At 38.4% G+C, this 24264-nt stretch overlaps 2 protein-coding genes and 1 long non-coding RNA gene across 4 annotated transcripts in view; all 3 read left to right on the top strand.

Annotated features, from left to right (window-relative positions):
* The window catches only part of LOC106633795, a 5676-nt gene extending 1642 nt beyond the window's left edge, over positions 1 to 4034 (top strand). Inside the window, exons 2-3 of the long non-coding RNA XR_001337163.2 lie at positions 1934 to 2017; positions 2226 to 4034. This is a non-coding gene — a long non-coding RNA (uncharacterized LOC106633795). The remainder of the gene's footprint in view (positions 1 to 1933; positions 2018 to 2225) is intronic.
* A 6021-nt stretch (positions 4035 to 10055) lies between these two features.
* Positions 10056 to 16192, top strand: pofut1 (protein O-fucosyltransferase 1). Of its 2 annotated transcripts, none has more exons than XM_005946526.3 (7): positions 10056 to 10210; positions 10996 to 11117; positions 11421 to 11603; positions 11774 to 11886; positions 11993 to 12185; positions 13815 to 14057; positions 14826 to 16192. In XM_005946526.3, the coding sequence occupies exons 1-7, from the start codon at positions 10072 to 10074 to the stop codon at positions 15018 to 15020; spliced, it is 1188 nt and encodes a 395-aa protein (XP_005946588.1). In that variant the 5' UTR covers positions 10056 to 10071; the 3' UTR covers positions 15021 to 16192. The 2 variants fall into 2 exon arrangements, with proteins under 2 accessions (XP_005946588.1, XP_005946587.1); XM_005946525.3 differs by having other exon boundaries at positions 10996 to 11135.
* A 1423-nt stretch (positions 16193 to 17615) lies between these two features.
* The window catches only part of LOC102290576 (kelch-like protein 7), a gene marked incomplete in the record, with an annotated part of 9957 nt that continues 3308 nt past the window's right edge, over positions 17616 to 24264 (top strand). The window contains 10 exon segments of the mRNA XM_014341432.2: positions 17616 to 17776; positions 18511 to 18637; positions 18953 to 19055; positions 19467 to 19560; positions 20462 to 20586; positions 20655 to 20830; positions 20976 to 21150; positions 21523 to 21626; positions 22076 to 22313; positions 22467 to 22668. Of these exon segments, the coding sequence (XP_014196918.1) occupies positions 18530 to 18637; positions 18953 to 19055; positions 19467 to 19560; positions 20462 to 20586; positions 20655 to 20830; positions 20976 to 21150; positions 21523 to 21626; positions 22076 to 22313; positions 22467 to 22668 (1325 nt within the window).

Raw genomic sequence — 24264 nt, 5'->3', positions numbered from 1 at the left:
GGGGGGGGGGGCAGTTAAATATTTAACTGTTAGACAAATAAAAGCAGGTCTGTCAACACAAGATCTGTAGGAATTAAAATTTCTCACAAAAATTAATAGAACAAACGCATATTCAATAAAACCACATTTGTATAATTATTTTAAAGATTTTTTCATTATTAAAACAATTAAGCAACTGATACTAATAAAATATTCAGACAAACATAGAAAGCTCAGATTTAAAAATAGACAAATAAGGAAGTTATAAATAACATAAGGAAGGAAATAATTGCATTTTTATACCCATTTTTTTCTATTCATATTGGACATTTTTATTCTTAAATTAAGCCTAGACGTTCCATGAATTAATCTCTGAATACCAAGTGTAACAATTTGAAACTGTCCAAAAGCAATGACAAGTATGTACTTTGGATGAAATTATGTACTTTCTTTTGAATGCCAAAAGAAAGTACATAATTCTTCATTAAAGTTTGTTTAATGAAGAATTCTCTTTAACCTGATGCTACAGTTGTAGAAATTATCTGTGGATATAATAATGGTTTTAATGCTTTGAATGTAAAAAACTAGGAAAATCTTCCATTTTTGGACAATTTAAACCCTCAAAGGCCAAGGGCCACTGGTCATGAAGTAGGGAAGTTGTGAGAATTTTTTATCTCCCAAAAACTACAAATACTACACTCTAGGTAATATTCTCAGAATATTCAAGGATTTTCCAACCAGGCTGTTAATTAAAATTGCCTTAGTCTGATAAATATTTGTGGGAATTAGGCACTTCAGCTGGAGTTCAAGCACTTGTGACTTAAAACTAATTAGTGCCATTTTAAGAGGGCCCTATTTTCTTTACTTTAACCACTTAAGGAGCAGGTGTCTTAAAAAATTGATCTGTTTAAAAATGTAAATAAACATTAAATCAAACTGAATCTTTAAATATATAAAATTTAGGAAAAAATGTTAATTTTGGATTTAATTCCAGCAAAAAGGATTTTAAAAAAGGTGGTGAAAACCCAGGAAAACTGATGCTTTAAAGAACACTTCAAGAACCTATAGGTTACTTAATAACCACTAGGATATTCAAACAGGTTATTAACATGTGATTTGGTAGAAAAAGAATGTCCTAAAGAGGTTGGGTCTTCTTTAAGTTAAAAGTAGCAAAGGTTCATTACACAAAAAAATCTCATAAGCAAATAGTTTAACAATTAAAGAACAACATCTTGATGTAAAACATGAACAGCTGGTAGACTTCACCATGTGTAGTAACATTAAAAGACCCCAGAAAAACCCTAACAAAGTAATGCACTTGTATTTTTTAGTACATTTGCAGTCTTACTGAGCAAAACGCTTCAGATGACATTTTAACTAAACACACATATAAGCATTTTCTCAGCTTCACATTCACGGCCAATTCAGAATCAGCAACGTCTCTAACGAGCATGTGTCAGACTAACAGGAGGAAACCTCATGTAGGCACAGGGAGCGCCTGCACTCATAAGAGCACCAACAAGGGTTTGAATCAGGAACCATCTTGTTGTCAGGTGACAGCACACCACTGTATTGAAACAAAAAGACAACCCAAAAACAAAAATGAGGCAACACACCATGCCACTGTTGTAGCTTTTTCTGAAATGTGTTTCTGGCATCAAAATAAAAAAGGATATTTCTCATAAGCAGTTTGCGTCGTCTTTGCACATTTATTTTCATTATATACAAAATTAAAAGATTAACTGCATTCTGTGTTTGTGAACTTTTTGCAGACTGGGCTGTAGGACTTTCTTTGACATCAGCTGTATATTTTGCTACCATCAGTTGTACTTTCACAAAGATTACACATTACAGATTTTACCTGTGGTACGACTAATGTATGACTAAATTCAGCTGACCACGCTGCCTTTGGTGGGATCTGATGTAACCGCTTTGGTTGTTTTTCCCCCTGCAGCTTCTTCTGTTAGGATCCTATAAAGCAAACAGAAACTGGACAAGAATAGATGATAGAGAAACAGAAGGTCTGAAGATGGATGAGGTGAGGCAATTTCCCGGCATAAACAGTGAGATTTCTTTCATTATGCCTTTGTTTGTTTATTTGGATTACAGTGTGGTTTGCTGCAACCGCAGTCAGGTTGATTGCAGTTGTTGCGTGGTGGGCTGTTATTTACATCTGTGGAGCAATTTTTACTAACCTATGAAATGCCACAACATGACATCCTCTAATTCCTCTGTCTTTTTCTCAGCCCTGTAGACCATGCAGGAAAAGCCCTCACATGCACAGCAGCAGCCACCACTCCCCTGCATGTTTCTGGCTACCACACACCTAATCAGTCCTGATTAGATGCACTGTGAGGGACGAGGAAGCCAGAAGTTTCCTTTGAGAAGTTCTGATGACAGGACAGAAGAAAGCAATGGGCTCTCTTAAATAAAGCCTTCATCAGGCTCTGGGAAGAAACATGTGGCTCTGTTTATGGCAGGGTATACCAGTGTTCTGCTCTCCAACTGATCTTGCAGTGTCATCTTGATTTACCTCCTTCCTTTAGCACGCTTTACTTCACAGCTATTACTTTAACACCGTCAGCTTCATATAGACGCACGCTCAAGCTCCTCTGTATGTACACATGCACCTCTAAACTTAACGTATTGTGGCAAGCACTCACACACCCATCTACACAAACCAAAGAGATCCAAAATCAGCATCAGCAAGCACAATAGCAATTAGTAAGGGGGACAATTTATTCACATCTGGAGTGGATTTGCTTGCCACCAGAATACCCAGCAATCTCTTCTTTCAGGGTCTGGCACAGTGGGAAATGACTATGTGTGTTTTTATGTGTTTTGTTTAAAACAGATGGGCGGTTTACATTAGTGGGGATGGGTGATAAACAGCTTAGGAGGGATGGTGGGGAACCACCAGGACATCATTGTCCCGTCCAGCTACACAGAAATGGCTGAGCATTCGACTGAAAGCTAGACAGAGACGATACATCTGCATGATGTAACCACTGAGCGTTTGGTGTGTGATAATTTCTGGGCAGAAGTTCTCTGCGATGAGGTGGGGTGTCAAGTCACAGAGAGCAAACATCAGAGTTCTGCAGGAGGTTGATAAGGTAGATGGGTGGAGCTGCAGAGCTGTCCAGTTACACAGTCATCAGTTACATCATGAAGGCACTCTGCCCCAAAAATTATTTTAAAAAAGAGTTTTAAATTAATAGTTAATGAAAATACTCAGTCATGAAATGATTTATTTTTTTTGCTTTATATGCAAAAACAGGACAAAAACAACACTTATTGAACAGAATAAGTGTATCTGATAATGTGCTTGAGGGAGTGTTTGTAGGTGTGCACAGTTTTAGTAAGCCCAGAGGTAAAAATTTGTGAAAGAGAATGAAAAAATAAGAAAGGCAAGATGAATAACTATATAAATAAAGCCAATAATAATGAAATAAGAAGAAATGAATAGTAGAAAGATACTGTCAAGTTCTGTCTGTCTTCCAAGTCACTGCACTTATAAATAAAAGTCTGTTTCACATAGTAACATGTTGAAATAAGCACTGTAAGAAACTCTGAGGGAAAGTGTTTATATTTACTACACTGTTAAAAATGAAGTAATGTAAATAATGTTATATTTATGTAATAATTATTGTATGAATTAAATATTGTCACTTATGGCGTACCCTGTACATTTGTCAGTATTCTTGGCAATACTGAGAATCAAGTAGTTTTGGTGCATAACTTAATCAAACAGGAAGTGAAAGGAACATACTGCATATCCAGGTTCAAAGGCTTGCAAGTCAGAGCACCTGCCTACACATTTGCTGTTTAAAAGCACAGTAATGTAAGTATCAGTTATAAGTTTACAAAACCGGTACAAAAAACATTCTGAACCATTTAAAAGGTTTTAGAATCACTTGTAGCTTTATCCAGATGTTCAGATGGCTTAGCTTAATTAGTTTAATTATCTACTTACCTTTCATTAATGTCCGTTATTGTGGGAACAACCAAAGTCTTATGTTACAGTCTTCATGTATGCCACTCAGACACACTAGGGCAAATGGGATATTTGTGTTTAAACAGAAAAATAAAGTTTGTCAATCTATCTATCTATCTCTCTCTCTCTCTCTCTCTCTCTCTCTCTCTCTCTCTATATATATATATATATATATATATATATATATATATATATATATATATATATATATATATATATATATATATATATACATATATATATATGCTACTGTGCTGCTATAACTACTATAGTAGCGCAGTACTATTACCCTATTACTACTTTTTTAGTTTTTTAGTGTTTTAGTCCAGCTTCATTTGAAGAGGGGCTTTTAGCATTTACAGTTTTAAAGGTTTAAAATATATTGTTTCAAATGTTGATTTTTGTTTAGTTGTTATTAGTTTCATGATTAACAGTCTCAGCGCTTGTTATGACAGTAGTGGTATTTTTAAGCCTTTATGACGTACAGACATGTCTCAAACATGCACTAAAGTCTTCTGTTGCGTTAACAAATTCAATCAAACTGACAAAGATATTTCTCATGTGTTTTAATTTTACTTTAGTTTGCTTTCAAATTGAACCTTTTCACTAGTCTAAACCTTTCTAGTGCATTCAGTTTTTATCCATGTCAGTAAATTATTATTAGCATGTATTACTAACATTTTCTAGAGGTAGATATTGCATTTTTGTTTGTTTTGGCATGTCCACGTTTAAATTAAAATTTAAATAAATCTGTCAAGTGAGAAATATTTCTTACCATTAATAGCTTTAATGCTGCAAACTTTAGAATAGACTTTAAAGAGATAGTTTGGCTTTTTCCAATTTCATTAATAAGATAAATCTCCTAACATCAGTTTTGATACTTTGTGTGTTGCTTTTTGTTACATTCAGTCTATGTGTAGCTACAGCAGATTACTGAGAGGAACCAACAGACCAAAATAAAATAAGATAAAACACACACAAAGCTTAACATCCCTAAATACAAGAAAACCTTGAAGGTGAAACAGGTTTCTCTTAATTTTTCTCTATATCACTAAAGCAAACTGCTTCTAATACAGCAGCTGGAAACTAAAGAAAATCAACAGTAAACAGTTATTAAATTTGACCCATTTTCTACTACTTTTAAATTTAAATAAATCTTGAAAACCAGAATGAAATTGTAGGTGAAGTCAAAAGTAAAACTAAATATGAAAATCTGGTTAAAATACAGGTAAGTTAAGTTTAAAAAAAGGGGTTTTTTTTAAATCAGAGGTTTGGAGCAATCTTTAATACTTGAAATGACACTTAAAAGTTAAATCTTTATAATCAAAATTACTTTAAAATTACTTTAAAATTACTTTAAAAATACTTGGTATCCAGAACTTGTCAGGCTTGCCGTTTTCACAGCAGACAAGTCCTCTTACAGCATGGATTTCATTGGTTTTTCCAAGTAATTTTTCTTGTCTTGAGCAACATTGGAGTAGTCCATCACAGTAAAATTTCTCTCAGCTTGCTGATACTAAGCTCTCTTGTAGCATCACCTGCAGGATTTCCATTTCCTCTATAATAGTTCCACTGGGTAGGTTCAGTTAAACTCTTTTCCACATCCCCTGTTTAGTCAAACTCTATATCTTCTCCAAAGTTTAACTTGGCTCTCTTCTATGTCAAGGTGTGTCAAGATATATTTACTATGTCTAGCTACAATAAGAGCACCTAGCCATTCCAGGCTGAGTAGGGTAAAGTTTTTTAGGTGCATCTGTTGTTTTAAATGTTTTCCAAGTTCATTACCAGTTTTACTTAATGCCTTTATCGCAGAGGAATGGGTTGGAAAAACTCTTTCTCAGGTTTAGGCATTAACTTTTGCATCTTAAAACTCACTGAAGAAAGAAAATAGGAGGACTGTTTCTATTCTGTTTGTTCACAGAGTATTCACCCGGACAAAAAACATACCTCAGATAGTTCATGGACAACTGGTGTGTGTAACGCGATGCCTTTGAAGAGGTGTGTTTTTTTCTTCACCTCCATAGTTACAACATGGAGTTTTATTATATTTAAAAACACATAAACAAACAAAAAAGTTTTTATTATTTACACTCTGTTCTTCTACGTGGACAAATTTGTCAGAAAAACCTGTTTAACATGTGACAGCTCTGCATGCTAGATCTGTAAAATGACAGCACACCATACAGATTTCAGCTGAACTGAAAGCTGGGTTGTCAGGAACAACACATAAAGGTCAACAGGAGGAGGGTTGTTTTGAGGTTGACTACCTTATTTCCCTCTTGTGAAAGGCCACAAACAGTGTAGAATATGAAAGAAGTTAAAAACATAGCAGACAAATGGGGAAACATAAGTGGCATGTATGCATGTGTAGATGTTCTAATACTGAATACTACTAACTGAAAGCTTCTTCCTCTGCAGCTTGAAGAGTCGAAAAAGGAAATGAAACTGATAAAACCTTGGATAGTGAGGAAGAGCTGCACAAAAACTAAAATGCAAAAAAAGTTAGGTGAACATTTTTATGTTTGTTTGATTGTTGTGATCCTGTCACCTCAAGGAAGTCTCACGCTCTCTCTCCCTGTCTCACCAACTTTTTGTCTTTTTCTCAAACTCCGGCAGTGAGTTGTGGTTCTTTGTATTGTTATCTTCGCTGTCATCTGTAACAATGAGAAACAGTGTGCGTTCGAGGGATGGGGGAGGAGCAGACATCAAGAACGACACAGGAAAAGAGGGAAAGAGCAGCCAGCTGTTGAGCATCAGAGAAAAGAAAAACGAGAGTGATTGAGTACAAAGAGAGAATCGTTAGAACGGGTTGGCTGACCTGGAAGATGCAAAGGGATTAAGAATCCCTGAAAGCCCAACTAGAAAACCTCAGAGTCCTTTTCGTGTGAAACTCACAAAAAAAAGTTCTGGACTTTGGTTATAATTTAAAAATATATAGTCTGTCTACTGTTTTAGCTGTTTTATGTAGATGTACATGTTTAGTTGTCCTTGGAGTAATTATAAAAAACCAACTATATGCAGATAATTCCAGTTGTGTCGCTCAGCCGCTTAGCTGTGCATAACAATCTCTTTATTGTGACATATTTAAGCAATTATCGGTTGATTCGGTCAAACAAGGCAGGCTGGCAGAGAATCATCTAAATAAAAGTAACAAAAGTTTGAGACCGCACCCAGGCCACAGGTTGTCATGCCTACCCAGTACACTTGGTCTGGGCATGTTGAGCACACATGTGAACCTCTAATGACGAACACATAATGACAACACTCTGGGAGTGCTGCCCCTTCTCCCATCTGAGTCTTTATCACTGGATGTAGCATTGATTGGCTCCATCTGATTTACACCTGGGAATCTCAGGCAAAGCAGCAAGGACTAATGCAATATTTCTTTTCTCATACTGTGAACTCTGTGTGACCCCCTTCTTTGTCAGTCTGCAGGAATGATCAAAAGAGAAGTAGCAAACGCTTATTGTATGCTTTAAACCCATGATTTTCTTCCTAACTCAAAATATGTGCTGACACCCAGCGTTGTTCATTTTTAAAGGGTTAGTTCTACAGTTAGTTAATGCTATTCCTGTATGATTACTGTACATCCACTGTTTACTTCAACCATGCACTGTATATAAAGATAATGTTCTGTCTATTTAAAATCACTGTTTTCAGCCAGCACTGCACTAACAGAATTTTGACTATGTTTAATCCAAAATCTGTTAAAACCAGTCTATGACATTTTACATAAAAACATTACAATATATACAATGTATAACTTTGATAGGGCACAGAACTGTAAATAAAATAGGAGGTTCTAAACAAACAGAGCCATTCTAGTTATTAAAAGCCACCACCGCTCACCCAATGACCAACTTGTACACATTATGAATGAAAATTTCAGCTTTAGTCTCAAAGCATAATGTTTCCACCTCCATGCTCGAGAGTATGATATTCTTTGGGATTTGGCATTTCTTTTCTTCAAACACATCAGGTCAAGTTGATGCCAAAAAAAATGGATTTTGGCTTAATGTGATTACAGCACTTTTTCCCAAGCCTGGTTTTGTTTGGCACACTCAAAAATTCATTTATTTTTTGAAGAACAAACCTGTGGAGAATAAGGCAATATTTATGAAGCCTTCTACCGCAACAATGATTTGGAGCAGAGCAATTTACAGTTGTGTAAATAAATGCTTTCAGGTGCATCAGCTGTGGTTAACAGCAGGCTAGGAGCTAGAGGTACTGTTTTTCTCATGGACAATTGCAAAACGTAAATTAACACTTTTTGTTTAACACATGGTTAAAAAGTGATACGACTTCTCAGATATTCATTTTGGGAATATGGCTGATGTCTCAGTTTAGATAGAAATGGGCTACACTTCACCCTGATGAAAATATATCATTCATTATTCAAGCATCATTTTGTATTTGCATTTTCTGCATATAAGATGGTTTAGAATGTAACTGCAATGTTATTTCCTGTATTCCCTCAAAATCTCAGTTAGCTGCTAGCTTTAAGCAAAAGAGTCCTGTATGAACACAGTTGGATTTTTTAAGTTTTGAATCTTCAGTTTCCTCTTCTTAGCTGATAGGAGTGGCACCAGGTGTAATCTTTTGCCACTGTAGCCCATCTGCTTCAAGGTGTGTTCAGAGATAATCTTCTGCATACCTTGATTGAAGCAAATGGTTATTTCAGCTACTGCTGCCTTCCTACCAGCTTAAGGCACTCTGGCCATTATGGGTCAGAGTAGAAGGTATTTTTAACCCAGAAAACTGCCACCCACTTGATATTTTCTGTTTTTCCACACAATTCTCTGAGGTGATTGTTGTAAAAATCCCAGCAGACCAACAAGTATGCCAACCAAACAGTTTTGTCTTCATCCTTTTCAAACACGACAAACATTTTATTCATATTCACTGCAACATCTTAGTTATTCCAAATTTTAGATAAAACAGTTGAATAAATAACAAAACTATCAAATCAAATGTGCAGAGCTAACTGCTGTGGCAAACCCTTGTGCAACTGAAAGGATCTTCTATTTGGTTCAGATTTGAGTCATTTTACTTTTTTTAATCATTTTGAAGTTTGGACTGTTTTGTGAAGGTGCTGCTTCAGTTCAGTTGATGGTAAATGGACTGGGGCTTATACAGCGCTTTTCTACTCATCTGAGCATTCAAAGCGCTTTACGAAACTTGTGCATGCACCCATTCGCACAAGCACATCTTTCTAAGTGCTTCATAGCTAACATTCACATGGCTGCATCGGAGAGTAATTAGTATATTGCCCAAGTAAACTAGGGGAAGCCAGGAATCGAAACACCAACCTTCCAATCAGTGGATGACCTGCTCTACCACCTGAGCTACAGTGGGTGGCTGTGGGTGGCTGTAGCTCAGATTTTAGAGCAGGTTTTTTGATCTTTAAAAACTGAATGTGAAGACAATCACCAATGTCATTCATAAAGAAAATAATAGTTAGATGCAATAATGTACAAAATTGGCTCTATTGCTTATGTTTAAATCGGTTCTACTGTTGCTTATTTAGTAAGTAAGAGTTAATTCTTTAAAACCTGGGCGCCAAACATAAGGCCAAGCTGATTCTGGCCCCCATTTCCAAAGAAATCCCCCCCCCCCCTCCCTTTCCAAAGTAATTAAGTAATAGATAAACAATAATAATTAAAACACCGGTAAGTTCCTGTTTTTTCACAGAAATTTTTATTTTTTGCAATGAAAAAAATACATTTTCTGTTAATTATTGTGAATTACATCTGGGCATTTCTACAGCAGCATTTCTGCATCATACAGGAAAACTGAGATGTATTGTTAAAATCCCTTTCCTTATACTAAATGGGGTTAAATATGTAGTTAAACATCTTTAATCTGACAAAAAGTTTCACTGTTTCAAATCCCTAAAATGTCAAACTGCGAGGAATAGCTACCTGATATTTTATGATCTTCGTATTTCTTTTCTACTTGGATATACACCCATTTTGTTCGATAAAGACCAAAGATTTTACCAGGAGTGCACTTTAGCACCAGTGCAGTAGGTGGCAGCAAAGTTTGAGTTGAACTGTTGAAAGAAACCCAAGGAATTGTGGGATGTGACATGAAGCACAATGGCGGTTAAACAACAGAACATTGACGGTCTTTCACTAAAATGTTTATTCTTATCACTTCTACTCCAAACTTGTCGAACCTTTGCCGAAGAGCTGCAGTGGGATGCGAATGGCTACGTTTTGTACTGCCCGTGCATGGGTAAATCATTCTTTGTAGCTACATGCGCTCATTCTGCCGGAGTAACACAGTTAGCGAGTTCAAAAGTTTTTCATGCCCATGTATGAGTTCACAGAGCCAGGAGCTGTCCCAGGGGGTGCTTGTTATTTCGGAGGTAGTGTTTTTACAGTGAAGCTGAGTAGAGAGGACCTTATAAAAATAAACGCTGAACTTGGAGAACATTTGAGCAGCTAAAATATATGTCTTTGTATGCTCAGACAGGAGGGGCGCTTTCAGCCCTTAGAGCTAATGAAATAAGAAATACTAATCATTCCTACTACTAATGAAGTAAGAAACTTAATTAAATCAAGGACATTGCAAAAATTAACAGAAGAGCTGTATGCAAAAACACAAGTTGGCATCTCCGTAAAATTTGTCAGCTGATTAAGCATGATCTGTTCTAAAATTAGTTTTCTACTACACGCTTCCCTTCCATTAATGCACTTACGAGACAGCGATGCCGTGACCTGCTGTTGCTTACCAACAATAAGATTTAGTAAATTTAGAACAGATATTAAGAATGTAAAAGTGTGTGTATGTATATATACTCATAACAGCGGCTTACAGACATTTTCGTAGTTTTCCTAGCTTTTGGCCATCCAATGCAATGAAATGACTATAATGTAGTTATGTTTTCATGCCTCGTTAACTTGTTTAAACAACGAACTTCCTTGTAGTAAATGTATGTCACACATGCCATGTGAAGGAGCACAAAGTTTACACTGATAGATAAGTGCAACTTTATGCACATTATGCATGTTATTCAGGTCGCTTTGGAAACCAGGCTGACCACTTCCTAGGATCTCTGGCCTTTGCAAAGATGTTGAACCGAACCCTGGCAGTCCCTCCCTGGATAGTGTACCGCCATCACACACACCCCTACACCAATGTAAGTCCAGGCAGCAAGGTGAGAGCAAAGCTGTTGTTAAGTGTACTGTGTGGTGTACTTTTAGTATCCCTTTGGGAAGTATCAGAGGCACTGGTCACACGCTGTATATCAGAACAAATTACATAAAGCTATTTTTCACACATGCACTGCAGCCCTAAGCTTTAGTAGCAGGTACTTGTCAAAAATATACATAAATAGCTAGAGCATATCTGTCTAACACAAATGTGATTTTGTTAAAGCTATTACACACCAAGTCTTAAGGTGGCTGTGTTGTTTTATTCCACTCTTATGTATTCTGTTCAGGTCCATGTTCCCTACAGCGAGTTCTTCGTGCTGGAGGCTTTGTCTGCCTACCACCGTGTGATCAGCTTGGAGGACTTCATGGAGAAGCTAGCCCCCAAATACTGGCCTTCAGGACAGAGGAATGCCTACTGCTTTGAGACGGCGGCCCATCGGAGTAAGGACAAGAAGTCCTGCCCAATGAAGGTGAATTAGAATCTAAAAGAAACCTTATCTGGCTTAATGTGATTAGCCACAGGTGAAATGCTGCCCTCTGGCGGTCCACGGACAGTCCACAGATTATATATTGTATATTGATCAGAAGCTCCTGTTTGAACACTCTAATATGGCCAGATTATCCCGATTTATTTTTTCAGGATGGGAACCCATTTGGGCCATTCTGGGACTATGCTGGTGTGGACTTTGACAAGTCTGTCTTATTTGGTGGGATTTCCTTCAGTGCCTATCACCAACCTCAGTGGATGAAGAAGTGAGTACATGTCGGTGCAGGTATACACAGAATTATTAAAGGTGACATAAAACATTAAAAAAACCTACCTCATTCACTATTCCACTGTTTCATGCTCTTGGGTTAGGTTTCCTCCCTTTGAGCACCCTGTCCTGGCCATGCCTGGGGCTCCAGCTCAGTTTCCAGTGATAGAAGAGCATGTGGGCCTGCAGCGCTATATAGTTTGGTCAGACAAGATGGTGAAGGAGGGAGAAGAGCACATTGCCACCTTGCTGACCAGGCCATATGTTGGCATCCATCTGAGGATTGGCATAGACTGGGTGAGATAAGCTTGACAAGCCTGGACACAGAGGGTTTTATTCACATGCTCTCTTATGTGCAGCCCCTCAGTCTTAAAAAGTGAGTTGTTTTAGCTCCTTTTCCTTCAGAGCCACAGATCTCTTAATTGGCTAGCACTTGCAAACAGAAGGTTGGGTGGGCTTCTGGGTGAATTCATGTGCTGCATCACAGACATACCTGTGATGGTCCAAGTGTCTCTGCACAGTCTGTTTTTCATGAGAGAGCTAAATTGGCCATAGGTATGAATGTCAGTGTGAATGGTTATCCGTTTCAGTCCCAATCTGGGTTTGTTCATAGCAGTAAATGAATATTCATTCAGTGCATCATTGAGGCTCAATTCAATTCAATTTTATTTATATAGCGCCAAATCACAACAACAGTCGCCTCAAGGCGCTTTATATTGTACAGTAGATTCTACAATAATAGATACAGAGAAAAACCCAACAGTCACATGACCCCCTATGAGCAAGGACTTTGGCGAAAGTGGGAAGGAAAAACTCCCTTTTAACAGGAAGAAACCTCCGGCAGAACCAGGCTCAGGGAGGGGTGGGGCCATCTTCTCTCACCCCAACCAGGGTGAGAGAAGGAAGGCAAGGCTCAGTGATGACTGACTAAAATCTACTGACAACCAATGTTCCCTCTAGTTGTTTAGGAAGGGGGGGGAAGTTTTAGGAGTGACGGCGGTGTTTTGAGATGTGAGAGATTTGAGACGTTTAGCGCAAATCTTGTGTAGTTAGTGTGTAATGTAGTCAATAGTTTTGTTGTGTGTGTCAGAAAAATGAGGTGTTACAGGAGTGATACATCTCCTGTTGTCAGGCCTGCAAGTATCAGGCTGTTGTTCTCCTTTATCTCAATTGTTCTGTAAATAGTTTGAAATGTTTATTTAAAAAAACGCCTTGGCTGCATTTTTAGGTAAACAGCTGCAAAAAACTTTGTTTGCATAACTCAGTTACTTTTTTGAAGAAGTAACTATATAATTAATTGCCCAACATTGGTCATTATATACTGTATTTTGCAGACAGAGTGTTACAGGACTCTGTCCCAGATGCCCAGTCTCCCAGACTCATACTCATAATACAAGTCAGAGCTTTATAAAAAAAAAAAGAAAGAAAGAAAGTGTGTTGTTTTCCAAATTGGAGTTCAAGTTATTTTTACTTAACATACTACACAGGTCACGAACAAGATTTTTTTAAATTTTCATTGTAAGTGGGCTAAAGCAGTTAATTAAAAGTAGTATAACATAAATGTAAATGCTGTAATTTGATTATTTTAATAAACCATGTAACTTGGATGGATTCAATACTGGCGTGAAAACAGTGCACACGTCTGCTGTTGGTCACAGTGGTCCAACGGGGTCTCAGGGAGTTTGTGTGTTCGCTCAGACACATCAAAAATTATAGGGAACATTGCTGACAACAGAGGAGGAGCAAGCCCATAAAAGAAACTATGCGGAAATGAAACAAGGACACAAATTAGGTCGATAAATGAAATATTTGTATTCATTTTTTTCCCCTTTGGCTCATTGTATCCATATATTGTGAGGGAACAGTCAAACCTTATAGTCTGTACAGTTTACATTCTAACTTCTTAATCTTTGTCTCCTTTTCTAGCAAAATGCCTGCAAACTGCTGAAGAATGGCGATGCAGGACCTCATTTCATGGCCTCCCCTCAGTGCGTCGGGTATAACCGTCAAAAAGCCCTGCCCCTCACTATGGCCATGTGTCTCCCTGACCTAACTGAGATTCGTGGGGCTGTCAAGCTGTGGGTAAAGAAGACCAACGCCCGTTCTGTCTACATCGCCACAGACTCTGAATCGCACAGTCAGGACATTGAAAAGCTCTTCAAAGGCAAGGTGGGTTCTTGTGTGGAGAATTCATAAGTCTGTCATAAGCTTGTTTTGGCATCTTTGTCCTTAATGCTAACTTGAGGGGCTGGGAGGTTTGTGAGAACTTAAGAACCTTTCAAACTCTTTACAGAGTCACTAAAAGTAATCTGGCTGGCTGTGAGCCCAGAAGCTTCACCCACATGCCGTTTATGAGGGACAGCCAGTTAGAAAATGTTGGTTTAAAGGGAGGAGCTAATTTCATACTCCATTTACCTTAGAAGTCAGATAGTCAGATCCCAGCTTCAGTATCTCACAGCTGATTACGTTCATGCCACCATCTTGGATTGTGAAGTCAGGGTTGGTGTGGCTGCTGAGGTGGTGTTCCAGTTGTTAATTCAGACTGGGGACTGGATATTCTGACTTCAAATGGAACGCATCATAAAGCTACTCATTTTTTTACATATGTAATCTATAGGACGATAAAATATTTGAAAGCTGCATGTGACCTTACTCCATTATACTTCAATTTTGTATTTTTCTTTTTTGTAGTAAAGACATTTCCACCATAAAGTGATACATAAAAGCTACAATTTTTGTACCTCTAAGAGGAGGAATTCCAGACATGAATGCAGTCAAACTTGGTTATTGTCATGTACAGACAATGTAACTTGTAAAGTGCTGAGAGTCAGATACGTTTCACATACAAAAGCTTTCCCTGCTTTAAGACCCGAAGATCTGGAGCGAGACCTGAAGGAAAGCCCGTCTAATTTGTGGTTTCCACTGTGACCTCTGCAGGTGAAAGTGGTGAGTCTTCAGCCAGACTTTGCCCAGATGGACTTGTACATCTTAGGCCAGTCTGACCACTTCATTGGCAACTGCGTTTCCTCCTTCTCTGCCTTTGTGAAGAGAGAGCGGGACGTCCGCAGCCTTCCCTCCTCCTTCTTCGGTATGGACAAGCCGGGGAAATCAAATGCCAAAGAAGAGCTCTGATTGTCAGGCGTTCGTCCTCTGAACACTGATTCTAATTACATGTCATGAGGAGGCGAGAGAGTGTTCAAATGTCACACAATGGTTCACAATGTGTCCAGTAAGATTATAAATTAAGGCTACACGCATGTCTACTTTCAGAATGGGTTATGTGTGTTAAAACATGGAGAGTGCTGCTATCAGGAAACACTATTTAAATAAACGCTATTATAATGCAAATACAGTTTTTTAGGGAGTAAAAAACTGTTAAATAAGCAGATGTTTTAACAGTGTTCATCAGTCAGCCACACATTCACTCTGAGCTGTTTGTGGTACACAAGTGGAACCTATACTGCAATGAGGAGGCATAAATGTATACTGTAAGGACTGTCTGAAATACCAGTTTTTAGGCTCTGCATCTATGGGATAATCAACAGAATGTTCAGGGTTTCAACCAACAGGGGTTGGCAGCTGAACATGGCTTAAAAGTATAAGCAGAACCCCCTCCCCATTTTTACATTTAGTCAGAAAAAAAGTTATTAGACAGCAAGCATCAAGTGATCTAATGTCTTTGTTCCCTCTCATGTTTGTGCATCAACCTTTTTTGGTTCCCCATACTGAAGCCAGTTTTCCTTTCCTGAGGAAAACACGCCACTTCCCTAACATTTCCTTTAGGTACTGCCTTCAACAAACTGTAAAAGAGTGAATGCACACTCAGCAGTGACGCTCTGCTGCTCTTTCCTTTCCTTCCTCTATAACCTCCATAACATGGAGATCACAGTAACTGAGCCTGCTGTATATACCAGTTCGAGAGAGGGGAAGAGGAGACATTACCTCTCAGTTTAAAGGTCTCAGGACCAAAATCCATATGTGAACACCTGCACTGAAAGTTGTAATTTTGTTGATGTTTAAGGGAATTTAGATGTGCATACATGTGACGATGTATGTTAAGCTGGTAAACGCAATGATTTTGAAGTCAAATGTTTTTCATGTCTTTTTTTTAAATCAATAAAGTCATGCACACTTTTTTTCTGAAGGACCAGCAGCCTGTTTACTTCCCTCTGGAAGCTTAGCTTTGAATCAGTTTGTCAAATCAGTGAACAGGCTAAGCATGTGGGGCCTTTATAAGTATTTTTCATAATGTGAGCCTGGATATTTTTTTATTCACAGCTGAATAAAGTTAATTTTAAGTTGTACATTTTGTGTATTCTTCAGTGTAATATACTATGCTTTCACATAATTACAAAATATATCTTAACTATATCCTACTTGCACCATTAAGTTCAGTTTTAATTATATTGCACCAATTCACAAAAAGTCACATTGTGGTGTTTTAGGGTAAGAATAGTATTAAGAAGAATCCCCAATAATCAGAAGATGCCCAATATACAAGCACTTGGTGACAGTAGGAAGGAAAAACTCAATTTTAACAGGAAGGAAATTCAAGCAGAACCAGGCTCAGAGAGGAAATCTACCACAATTGGCTGGAGACAGAGAGGAGAGCAGAGAGAGACACTGGTGGGGAAATGGCACACTATGGGATAATAATAATGGATTGGATTTATATAGCGCTTTTCTAGGCACCCAAAGCACTTTACAATACCACTATTCATTCACTCTCACATTCATACAATGGTGGAGGCAAGCTACAGTTGTAGCCACAGCTGCCCTGGGGCAGACTGACAGAAGCGAGGCTGCCATATCGCGCCATCAGCCACTCTGGCCAACACCAGTAGGCAAGTAGGGTAAAGTGTCTTGCCCAAGGACACAACGACCAGGACAGAGAGCCCAGGGATCGAACCAGCGACCTTCCGGTTACAGATGCGATTCCCAACCCCCTGAGCCATGGTCGCCCTTAGACAGCTAGAGTTTAATGATTACTATTAGTTAAATGGATAATATGTCAAACTCTGAACACTGATTTGCAAATTATGGAATTTTGAGTAAAGAGGTAGGAATAAGTAAGTGTAAACTTCATTCTACTCCTTTGAGTATAGACGTATGGATGTAGAGATATTCATGATAACTTCACGTCTTTGTGTGTTTGCAAAGTTTTTCTTTTTCTGGTTATTTTAGCTAGATTTACATATTAGAAATAAACACTGTTTTATTCTACTCTAATAGTGGCATATAAACAGAGAGAGTGAATGAAGTGAATATGTTAAGCTAAAACAGCATAACCTTTTCTTGAAAATGAACAGTTTTTGCACAAATCTGAACTCGAATCTCTTCTTAAATCTAGTTTCTTTTAGTTTGGCTTTTTTTTTTAGTTCTTTTGTTTTTTTCCCGCAGTTTCCAAGAAGAGCACTCGGAAAGGCTGCTCCGTTTGTGCCACAAGTTCATTCAAGATTCTTTATTTGTCACATGCATAGTTTTACTAGAGTTTACTAGACTTTAGAGTACAACGTGCACTGAAACGGTCCTCTACTACTGTGCATAAACAGGATATTATATACAGTAAATAGTTAATTATAAACATTAAGTATATTAAATAAAACAATCTGGAAATTTTACATTTAAAGTCTGAAAATGTACATTGTGCCAGTGGAATGTTAAAGTGTCTCGTGCATACATTACAACGTTCACGTTCCACGCAATAACGCCAACACTTGGACTCCGCCCCCGGGCCTCGTGCTCAGTTTGAGTGTTCTTGAGTTAAAAGTGGCAAGTATGGCACGGATGTAAACAAGGTCACGGCCTTGACCCTTACAAAGCGGGACTTCCTGTAGTATAAAAGTGAGCTTTGCTTTCTTGCACTTGATCTGAGAGATCGGGTGCAGGTAGGTAACTGATTTGCTTTTTTAAAGCCACCATTAAATTCGCCATTTTGTGGTGCGCGTGCCCTGTATTCCTCCCTCGTTTCTTCTTGTCTGCCAGTTAGAGTTAGCTGGCATGCTAGCAATGGATAGCATGCCAGCTAATATTCAAGTGTTTGTGTAGACTGTTTTTTCTTTGAAGGTCCTACCCAATCAAACATAGCAAAACAATAGAAGTATTTTGCTAGGTGATGTCTGGCTATTTCATTGCTCTTTATGTAATTAGGATTTGGCACTACCTTCCAGCTGACTTCTCCCAAAAATTAGTTAATTGTTTTCTACATTGTTTGTTGGGGGCCAACGTCATTTGTACTGGTACTGGAGGCAGTTAAGAGCTAGTCTTCTCCTGAATGTGTGTTTGAAGGGAAGGGAAGGGAAGGGAAGGGAAGGGAGGAAGGCGGGGTAAAAGAAGCTAGAACAAGAAACAAAGCTATTGGAAAGTGCTCTCCAGAACGTCTCACTTTTCAAGTTGTTGGGGCATCTCCTTCTCTGTAACCTGTCAAGCTCCTGCATCCATAAAACAGACATGGAAGTAAAAAGTGGCCCAGTAGTGCTGTGAAAGCAAGTTTCTGTGTTTTGATATCGACATCTTTGATATTGCATGTCTGAGGAAATTTGAGTGTTGCTCACCTGGTTCAAGAGCAGCAGAAGGGAAGGAGTTTGAGAGAAACTGTTTACTGAAACATATCTTCTGACAGTAGCGCCGACATAAATGGGATGATGGCCTCCTCATCATGTGCCAAGAAAAATAACAGAAAAAGTGCCATCAGAGAGCGCACATGTCTGACCAACTACATGGGATTCCTTAACCACATGAGAAAACAGGTGGGTGTTTAAGAATACAAAAGTAGACTGTAGACTAATGCTGCCAAAAGGCACGACTGTGGTTGTTCCCGTCTTGGTTCTTGTGCTTTGTAGTACAAAGCAAGGTTGACGGGTTAGCGACGCATACTGATGTTATTTTACTGATGAATTTTCTGTGTCACAAAAGTAACACAGGAAACTCTGATTTACCCGACTAAATAATTGGCGTCGCTACATTTGTAATCTCTGACTGGGGCTTTAGGTCAAACACAAGGAAAGTTTGACAAAGTTGAACTTGCTATCTAGTACACCTCTTTGATGACTGATTTTCTCCAGGGCAGCCTCTGTGATGTGACCCTTGTGGTTCAGGGAAAACGCCTTGCAGCACACAGAGCAGTGCTAGCTGCAGCCAGCCATGTCTTCAGACTTATGTTCACCAGTAAGGATAACACAAAACTACACAAAAGAACACACATTAATACTCTGCCTTGAGGCCTTACTACAAAACTGTCTCCAGAGAAACATCAGAGGAGCATCCCTCAGGTTGAGTAAAATAGAAAAAGAACCATGTGAGCCAAAATGTAAATATCTTGTAAAGACTAAAATTAAGTAACTGTGTGATGAGTTGAAACATAATGGTAAATCGACTCTGGTTTTGCTTGCCTTCCTTTTAATTCACAATATACATTTCATTTAACAAAATGGACTGCATTTGGCTTCAAACACAAAAGCTTAATGGTTTATTTCAACAAAGATGGCTAATTTCTGAAACGCGTATGGCTGTTGATGTAGTTCTGTTAATTGTTGTTAATTGTTTTATTTGTTTGTTTGATTTTCTTTTCACTTTCAGCCAGAATGAAGGAGTCTGTGTCTCCTGAGGTGGAGCTCAGGAGTGTTGAGCCTGAGATTCTTGAGCTGTTGCTTGAATATATTTATACCTCACAGTAAGTGTGTTTAAAACAGGGCTATACTGTGAAGCAAGTTGAACCCAATAAGGCTTTGTTTGTGTTAACTGGCTTGACAAAGCTTAAAACTACAGTCGGTGGTAATGGGTATCACAGTAGTCGTTAGCAGTTTTTGGTTTGTTTTGTTTTGTTTTTTTCTTTTAAGCCAGCTTTCTGCTTCAGACTCTGTGTGCACTCACATAAAATGGGATTTTGACGTGTCACAAGTCTTATTCTGCACAGAATAATCCCTACACCGCGTTCCAAATTATTATGAAAATTGTATTTAGTGTCATAAAGATTAGATATGTTTTTCAATTAAATGAATGGATGGCACTGTGTCTCAGTGCTCTTTGGATCACTAAAATCAATCTCTGACACCTGTGACTATTAGTTTACCAGGTGAGCCTAATTAGAGGGGAAAAACTACTAAAGAGTATGTACCACATTATTAAGCAGACCACCATTTTCAAGCTATATGGGAAAGAAAAAGGATCTCTCTTCTGCTGAAAAGTGTGAAATAGTGCAATGCTTGGCCATGGAATGAAAACCTTAGATATTTCACAAGAACTTAAGTGTGATCATTGTTCTGTGGCTGAGTCACAGCACACACGGGTTCATGCAGATAAAGGCATAAGGAAGGTTTCTGCCAGACAAATGCACTGGATTAAGAGCAAGCCTTTTTAAATTTTTAAATGTATTTATTTTTTATAAATGCTTGGCTCTAAACACATGCTGTAAATAAAAGAATGGGAGAAAACATGGCATTTTTATTCACTTTTAAACCAGAAAGCCTTAACATAACTAGTGCATTAACCTTACTTTGCAGTACACTCATCATATGGCAATAAAAGATTGTTTTATTTTCTTTTTTCATACTTTGTGTTTTGCCGTGTCCCAGAATCACAGTGGACAGTACTAATGCAGAGTCATTGCTGAATGTGGCCAACCAGTACCAGATTGAACCAGTGAAGATGATGTGTGCGAAGTTCATTTTTGGACAGATTGATGCAACAAACTGCCTGGGTAACAACAGAAACACAGACCTGCCATTGTGGATTTCTTTGAGTGATTCCTGTTCTGTGCTTTTGCAGGCATTTCAGTACTCTCAGACCGCATGAACTGTCCAGAGCTGAAGGCAGCAGCAGAGGAGTTTTCCTATCTCCACTTTACTGATGTCTGCAGACTGGATGAATTTCTAAATCTGGACATTGCACAGCTCGCGCAACTACTGCACCAGGACAAACTCACTGTCTACTGTGAGACACAGGTACCACAGTGTCGACTAGAATTTTGTATTTAAAACAAAAAAATGTAGCTAACTGAAATCAAACTAGACCTGAAATTTAACTAAAGCAAGTTTAAAAACAAAAACACTGTAGAAAGCCTTTGTTCCCACATGTTGCTCCATTCAGGTTTATGATGCTGCAGTGCGCTGGCTAAAGTATAACATCCCAAGTAGACAACAGCATATTGTGGATGTTTTGAGGTGCATTCGCCTACCTCTGGTCCCCAAAACCTTCCTGTTAGAAACTGTAAAGACTGAGCCGCTCTTCCAGGACAACCCACACTGTTTACAGATGATCACCCGTGAGTAGCAAAATGGAGAGCTTGCACTCAAATTCAAGTTTAAGACATTCATGCAAGAACAGTGGCGTAACCAACATTCCCAATGAAATGATCTGCGTCATTCAATGGAAGCAAAAAGTTTAAACTAATGAATTTCAGTAAAACTTGTTATACATGTACAACATAATATTGTGGCTAATTGAATTCCAGGGTTTTGCTGGAATATTTTCTGGGTTTTGTGTATATGTATATGTTGTTGCTCTAAATGGCCAGTATTGGTAATTTGGCTCGTCAAGTGACACAGGCAAAGTTCAAATAGTTGCGATATTGCTTTCCACTGTGTAGATGGATATATTCATTCACAAAAAAAACCCCTCATTGCTTTTGCCTTAGGTGCAATGTGGGACCTTGGAGAGCTCAGCCAACCACGTCGCAAGAAGTACGACAACTGCATTGGTCTGTTTAATGGTAACCGCTGCTACTACTTTGACCCCAAGGTAACAACAAATATTTACCAATTCTAGCCACAGGGGCATCACTTCAGACTGTGTAATATCGTTTGGGTATGTGCTTTTTTTTTTTTTTTTTTTTTTTTTAGCAGTTGCTTGATTCTTATTTACATTGCCACCTTAGGTAAATGTAGAGGAATCCCACTGATTACATATGAGCTACCTTTAACCTACTATAAGGAGGAAAAACTCTCAAAGTGACTTCCAGCTCAAGGCAGGCCAGCCATTTTTGGTGGAAGGTTAAGGGGAAATAAGATTGAGAAGATGAGCACGAAGCAACAAACAGTAAATGGGGCTAAATAGTTGTGCACATTAGTAGAATAACGATTTGGTTAATCTTCGGTGTTTGTTTGTTTTGTTGTTTTCTTTAAATAGTTCCATACAATAGCAGGTCTGTTCTAATCACTACACAAGTGTTGGTATTGCTTTCCATTCAGGATTACAGCTGGATGAGCATCAACTGCAAACTGTCAAAATGCCAGAATACCACAGCTGTCCTCTGGAATAGGGTGGGCTCCATTTTAGGTGGCTCACACAGCTTTCACATCAAACACACAGACTTCTACAACATTCTGAGGAATAGATGCTCCAGGCCAGGGCCACCAACACCTCGTGAGAACATGTCTGCGTGTGTTTTTGAGGGCAAGATCTTCACATCTGGAGGATCAGAAGCGGGTATGCATGGTGATATGTGTATCTCTTGAAGAGACTGTGGGCAGTGAATTGCTATAGTTTTGCTATGAATGTAGTATAACTTGTTATCAGTGGGGAAAGTTTCTAGCCATGTCTGCAAGCATATGTTTCTGATATTATGTATTGTTTTTGCAGGTGGGTCAGCTGTGGACCTCTTTGAAAGTTATGACACAATGACAGAGTCATGGCAGGTCAACACCAGCATGCTAGTGTCCCGCTGCAGTCATGCCTCAGTGGAGGCCAATGGGCTCATTTATGTTTGTGGAGGACTGACTGGCAACAGTGTTTCTGGTAGACTCCTCAGGAACTGTGAGGTCTATGACCCCAGCACACAACAGTGAGTCACTACAGCTCTGTACGCTGTGTTTTTTTTGTGTTTTTTTTTTTTTTTTTTAAATATCCGTCTGTGTATGTTTGCAATGTTTGGGACTTTGTGCTTTAAAGGAGGTGTATGAATCAATGGGCATCAGGAGGCTAGCAAAGTTAAAGCTAAATGTATACCACTTTATTGCATGACTGACCAGTGTCACTGGCGATTGTGCGTGGTGTTCCTGCATTACGCTGGAATTTTGATGAATTAGAAGAAAAGAAAAGTGGCAGCTGAAGTATAAGGCTACGTTCACACTGCAGGTCTTAATGCTCAATTCCGATTTTTTGATCAAATCAGTTTTTGTTTTTTTTGTTTTTTGTCTGCTTGTTCACACTACAAATAAAACGCGCTCTAGTGTGAACCCTCAAAGCGGCCCGCATGCGCAAAAGAAGACGTCACACACACCGCGCTCTGTTTAGACCCAGAGCAAACTATATTGTTTGACTGATGGCCCTTGATATAAAGACTTCGCACTTCATGTTTCCCAATTTTTGCTTTAAGTTATTTTGTTATTTACATAATAATGTAAATAACCTAATAATGATCCTTATTGCTATTTTAGAGGAGCGGTGCTTCAAAGGATAGTTGCAGATTTCTGTCAGAATCTGCAGGTTATACAGTACAAATAAAATGTTCACGTTTCTCCAACGTTGTCTTCCCAGCAGTTTTAGTCTGATATTATGTATTGTTTTTGCAGGTGGGTCAGCTGTGGACCTTTGAAAGTTATGACACAGTTCCCAGCTTTCGCCTGCAGTGTGAATGTAGCCTCAATCTTGCATAAGTAAGCACAAAAGTTACTGTTGTTGTACTGGCCACAGTGGACGCCAGTGTAAAAATACATGGTTTCCAGGTTTCTCCCAGTGCACAGTGGATCTTATAGCCACCCAGGCAGGTGGTCAACAAGGACACCAAAATTTGTGAAAACATGGGATTTCAAAATAATGCCATAATGCATCTTCTAAAAATCTCGACCAAATTCAAAGTTGTAAGTAAAGTTTTCTGAACTTTTAGTTTAATTCTATTTATATAATAAAATTATATAATTGATACATTATCAAGATTGTTAATAAGCTCATCCATAGATTGTATGGCTACATGGCCAATACCTTCTCATTAGTCCTAAGTAATGCTAATAAAATACTAGGAGCAGGATGATTGGTTGGTACAAACTCTGTCAAGTTAAAGTTTTATTTTATATAACACCAAATCACAACAGTCACTTCAAGGTGCTTTATATAGTAAAGATCCTACCATAATGGAGCGAGTTGGTGTTGGTGGCAAGGGAAAAACTCCCGTTAACCAGATAGAACCCTCTGGTTGAACCAGGCTCAGGATGGGGCAGCTATCAGCTGTGACTTTTTGGGGTGAGCAAGGGAAACGACAAAATGAACACTATGGAAGAGAACTGTAATATTTCAAACTCTTTAGCCAGGCTCCTCTGCCATTGCAGTGTTTGAAAAGTATTTTTATATTATTAATAATATTTTTATAATAAAGTATTGAAAAGAGTAATATAGAGCTGGGCGATATAACGATATGTATCGCGATATAACTTTTACTCGA

Source organism: Haplochromis burtoni, unplaced genomic scaffold (assembly GCF_018398535.1).
Source record: "Haplochromis burtoni strain Fernald_Lab_line unplaced genomic scaffold, NCSU_Asbu1 Contig_482, whole genome shotgun sequence".
Lineage (NCBI taxonomy): Eukaryota > Metazoa > Chordata > Actinopteri > Cichliformes > Cichlidae > Haplochromis > Haplochromis burtoni.
This window is presented reverse-complemented; position numbering and strand designations above follow the sequence as displayed.